General features: G+C 40.5%; 1 protein-coding gene across 1 annotated transcript; it reads right to left on the reverse strand.

Moving 5' to 3' along the window:
- Positions 1-579: 579 nt before the first annotated feature.
- Positions 580-4,836, reverse strand: SYPL1 (synaptophysin like 1; the record flags this gene model as incomplete). Its single annotated transcript, XM_080363317.1, has 5 exons — positions 580-711; positions 1,556-1,744; positions 2,646-2,850; positions 3,961-4,079; positions 4,768-4,836. The coding sequence occupies 5 exons, from the start codon at positions 4,834-4,836 to the stop codon at positions 580-582; spliced, it is 714 nt and encodes a 237-aa protein (XP_080219443.1).
- Between the last annotated feature and the right edge of the window lie 377 nt (positions 4,837-5,213).

A 5,213-nucleotide genomic window follows, 5' to 3' on the forward strand; every position in this document is an offset into this window, starting at 1 on the left:
TTGCTAAATGAGTTCAGAGATTGTCCTGAGCCATTACATAGGAGAGGCATAGTAAACACAGGAATAATGTCCCATCAGCAGATTTGATACACTAATCTGAATAGAATATCTGGAAACCAACATGTGATGTCAGCAACTCCGACAGAGTTTTACTCAGATGGCTTTTGCAAGGTATCAGTGACAGGAAGAAACTGAATTGTATTTTCACATTTACACTGCATTTTTCAGCCAAACCTTGTTAGACCTACAGAAGTTGCAGTAATAACTCAGATGCAATTGCTTCTCACTCATTCCTCCTGTAAGGCTAACTTAACAACCAGAAAGGGTCAGGGTACAGATAACCTCAACATTTTGCTCTTCAAAAACTGTAATTAAAATCTGGACAGCTTTGAAAGGCATGATGTATTTCAAGATAATTAAACACTTCAATTGGAATATCTAAGACCTTGTATCAAACCATAGTACAAAACAGCAGTTTGTACAAAGTATTATCAGTTATTATTGAAATAAATCCTAATGGCTCCATGCTCTTGGCAGTGTGACGTAAAAGTGAAAGTACTTCAAAGTGTCACCTTGTTTTTATATTCCTCTTTGAGCCGAATATACTCCTGTAATTTGAGAAATTCTGTTTGGTCGGTTGTGCAGGTTGGTGTCCTTGTATACAAACCAAACATTTCCTGCCCATAAAAGCATATTAAGCAAGCCAAACACCTGTAGGTAAAGAAAAAAAGTGTGTTTTTTTTTAAGCCAGACCAAAACACAACAGAATACGATTTCAAGGCAAGCCAGAAACAACTGCTATCTTTGGCATCCCTTTAGTATGGAGAACGTATTTCCACATGCTTGAGAATATTACAAGCTGGTTTAACAGACTTCTTTGGAAATCAGATAGTCAATTTACACTGTCCTTTGATGGGATTATACAAATTCTTCTTGGTCACTTAGCACCTCTGTGTATGCACATCCAGAGCACCTGCTTAATTATTACTGTGCTAATGAAAAACAGCCAGAGTTTTGAAAAGCAGGACTCACTAGAAAGATCATACAATAAGCCTAATTTGCTCTGCTGTGAAGAGCTTTTTCTATGAACACAAGCTTGATATCATTGTATTACAAGGAACCTCAATTTGATGTGTAGAAATGTTCACAGTTGATTAAAAAGCTAGGTTCTGCACCAAAAGGTAGAGCAGTTAGCACAGTGTTTCCTCCTTAGTTATATCAGTCAATGAACCACTTGAGTGGCTCAGTAACATATTTTAAGGTGCTCTCTGTTACAGGCAGAAATAACATGGGCACTCAATTGTGTCTGGAAATACTGCATCTAATAGCTCTAGAGACAGATCCTGCAAGTTGTTTCTCTTCATTTCTTTAAGGAAACAAGTTTACTTTTAAAGAAAAAAAAAAAGTGTTTTACCACAGTATTAATGGGACTGAATGACTGAAACCATGAAACAATCTTAAAGCAACACATGCAAACAATAGAACAGGGCTCTCAGGTGCCATTGGCTATTTTCTAACACATTTATTGTACCCGTATGGCAGAAGACACACATACCACAGACACGTTCAGAGTTTTCATGCTGGTCACAGAAGCAAAACGACAAGTTGTTCCTGGTGCTTTGCAAGCTTCAATTCCTGGAACAACGCTGGCCCCTGTGGACATTTTGATGTCAGCAAGTGCCTTTGCCCAAGCAAAAGTACCAACCAGCCACAGAAAGGCTGTTATGGCAGTGACAGTCAAGTCCTATGGAAGAGAAGTACACATTGTTAGGTTAAAAAAAGTTTGCATGAACATACATAGGAGAGTAAGGCAGAGACAGAATCAACTATATCACCAAAGAACTGCATCAGTGCTAATGATCACAAGCAAATTTAGCCATTAACAATGCTATAATTACAACACAAGTTAATCTGTGTGCCTAATCAGCTACAAAAATGTGTATGCCTTTTGCATCTATCGAGTATAAGCAATATTGTCCTTTGTAGGAAATTAGTTTGTAGAAATCAGATGCCTAGTGCTTATGTTATAAAAAATTTAAGTCAATGTTTAGTCAAGTGAGGGTGACAGGGGGGAAGGAGTGCAGGGGATTTAAGTCTGTATGGCTGATAGGCTAAAATTTGGCTTGAAAGGTCCCTAAGTCTGTTTCTGGGTATGCTCTGAAGTGTCTCATTCTGAGGAGCAAGGCTTTGGTATTTAAGGTGACCAAAATTTACAACACAACCATTTCTCTCTGCTAATTGCATCTGCATGCCCATGCTTTACACAGGGAAAACTCCCAGAAAGTAACAGAGGAGGTTCCACCTACCAAACAATTGTACATTGCATATAATTGTATAGAATTAAAATACCTTGTACAAAGGAGAAGTTGCAGTGAAGACACTGTTCACCTGAGAAGGTGAAACTTTATTCTACTCTTTGCTTCAATAGCTGCATAAGGTATGATGCCATGGATGTTCAAGAACCTGAGGTCCCTTTTTCTGTTTGAGTGTTGTAGTGACTAGTCTGAGTGATTTGCATTCATGGTACAACCAGCTTTTGTAACTACTGAATATTCATGAGTTTTTCAGATATTCTTGTGTTAGCAGTAATTCTCATATCTTTGCTGTTTCAAGGGCAAAGCGTTACCTATCTTAGTGTTACTTACAGTTAGTGGAAACTTGCTGTTTTGCTGATACACGTGCTTATATCCAATATATACCACAAGGGCAGCCATACAGTAGAGGAATGCCAACACTGCAAGTGTAACAAAGAACTGCACAGAAGAGGAGAAGTCGCCCACGAGATAGACGTCAGTCCAAGTACCACCACAGCGTTTTGGGTCTGGTGCACTAAATACAACAGTATTCAACCTGCAAAGATTAGGTCTTTCATGTAGTTAGATTTTGCTATACACTGGAATCTTCATGTAGTTATGCTTCACAATAACAGTTCTTCAGCATTGTGGTTGTGTAAGTTTACTCCAAAAGGCAATTCGTATTTGCATAATATATCAGTTATACAATGCAAAGATTTGTCAAGATTCTGAAGATTGTTCTCCATCCTACATTGAGATATACTGTAGAAAATTCAGAAGAATCATTAATCTTATGTTTAGAGGAACTGAAAAAAGAAACTCTGAATTGGAAGCAGACTTAAAAATATTTTGGAGACTGGTAGTTAAATGAGGGGGGATCAGGACTTGAAAGGCACTGAGTTGTACTACAGAAAAAGCAAGTACTGATCCTTCAAGCACAGAAGTTCAACAAAACCTGTGACCAGCACAGAATCATTTCAGATTTCTAGTCTCCCCTCCAAGTGCTGTTACAACACTGGGTTTTGTGACCAAATTACAGACTTCTATAGCAGTTTTTATGCCCTGGCCTAACTTCTGTACTTACACCTATGCTTACTGAAGACACACAGAACTCCAACTCTGCACTTGTAACTGTGCAGTTGTGATAACCAAGGCAAAGCTTTCCTCCTCATGCTCCAGGCAAGGAGCTTGCCTCTACAAGAGCACTACAGTTACAGTGGAGTATATAGTCTTCACATACTCAACAGCCTTGCCAACATCATAGTTGAATAAATGGAAAAGTATTTTCCATTCAGTCTTAAAACAAAAGTAATCTGGACCTCCAAAGCAACTACAAATTGATGATGAAATAGGCTGTTAATATTAATTGTATTGTTTTGCTTATTAATTACCTTCTGCTCATACACTGCTAGATCAGAGCCTAAGGTAGAGTGATACAAAGCAGTAATACAGCCTATTGCCTTTTCTACCTACTTCTTTTTATAGGCCACTGACAACAACAATGCCTTGAACAATTACAACTAAATGTTTATTGCCACTACAGAGCAAGCTAGAAGTTTCACATGTTCATTCAGATATATGCAGTAAGTACATATTCATAGAGAGACAGATTGTGAAGAAAAATGAATAAGAAATAATTAGTGACAAGAGAAGAGCTAATACTCACCTGAATGGATAAGCAAAAGCAGCTGTAATTGTTTTGTTTGCCACACCTTTGCAGGAAACTAGGAGGGTAGTTTCGCCTTGAAAGCCTCCACACGTGGCAAAAGCAAAGATGGAAAAAATCTGTAGGAATTGATATGTAGACATGTTTGTACACACCACCAGAGCTCAAAGGAAACAAGTTCAACACTTTAGCTGAACCAGCTAACGGAAGCAAGAAATAGGCACTAACTCATAAATGGGAAAGCATAAAGCGACATCAAGAGGTAATGAAAGTATTGCGTTTCTGTAATGCCAAATACATGAGCAACACCACTAACAAATGCCAATTTAAAAGCATTTTGTCTGTTTGTAATGCTAAAAGCCATCACAGCACCTCTCGCAGTTAGTAAAGGAAGCACTTTTCAGAGTCTCAGACATCCACAACAGTATACTTAGAGTAGCTAGAAGATACACGCTCAGAGTATCACACATCAACTTGACTCTATGAGTAGCTCTTGTTTTTCCTTTGGGCTCTAACAAAATCCTAAACAGAACACACAGCAGCACAAGCTACTCAACAAAATCTGTAATGAATACATAGATATTATGTATCTACAGGACTATTTTCTTTCTTCCCAGCCAGAGGACCTGGCTGAAGAGCAGCTCTGCATTGACCATCTACCACCAGTGACATGAGGCAGGGAGTGGGCAGCCCACAAGCACGCACCTCTTCAGCCCTACCCATCCAGGACACAGGAACAACACCAGGCCTGGGAAAGAAGAAGAAACAGCCCCACAAGGAGAACAAGGCCTTCCCAGCCCTACTCACCCACTCAAGGACCTTAATGAAACCCAAGGGCTCCATGAGCAAGCCAAAGTCCACCCTCAATGGAGCCATCCTGGGAGCCACCAGAGCAGCCTGCAGAGACCCACACCACCACCAGCCCACAGGTGCAGCCTTCCACAGACACCTCCCTATAAGCCCCCCACCTTGCTCCTCCCTGCCACACCCCTCCACACCCATCATATCACATTGGGGATGGCCCCACCTCTGTAAACCTCATGCTGGGATTGGTCCCACCCATAGTTACTTCACACTAGGGTACTTCAGCCCAAAATCAGAGGCTGGGCCCTATGGGAAGGGAGAGCCCAGGTGTGTGGGGTGGGTGCCACTGCTATGGAGGACCTTGTCTGTGGGCCAGGGAAATGGATGATGAGCCAGCTGAGAGTTTGTGGGCTAGGATTAGAGAGAGGACAGACCAACATGGGTGATGG

The sequence above is a fragment of the Nesoenas mayeri genome (genome assembly GCF_963082525.1).
Source record: "Nesoenas mayeri genome assembly, chromosome: 1".
NCBI classification, from domain to species: Eukaryota; Metazoa; Chordata; class Aves; order Columbiformes; family Columbidae; genus Nesoenas; species Nesoenas mayeri.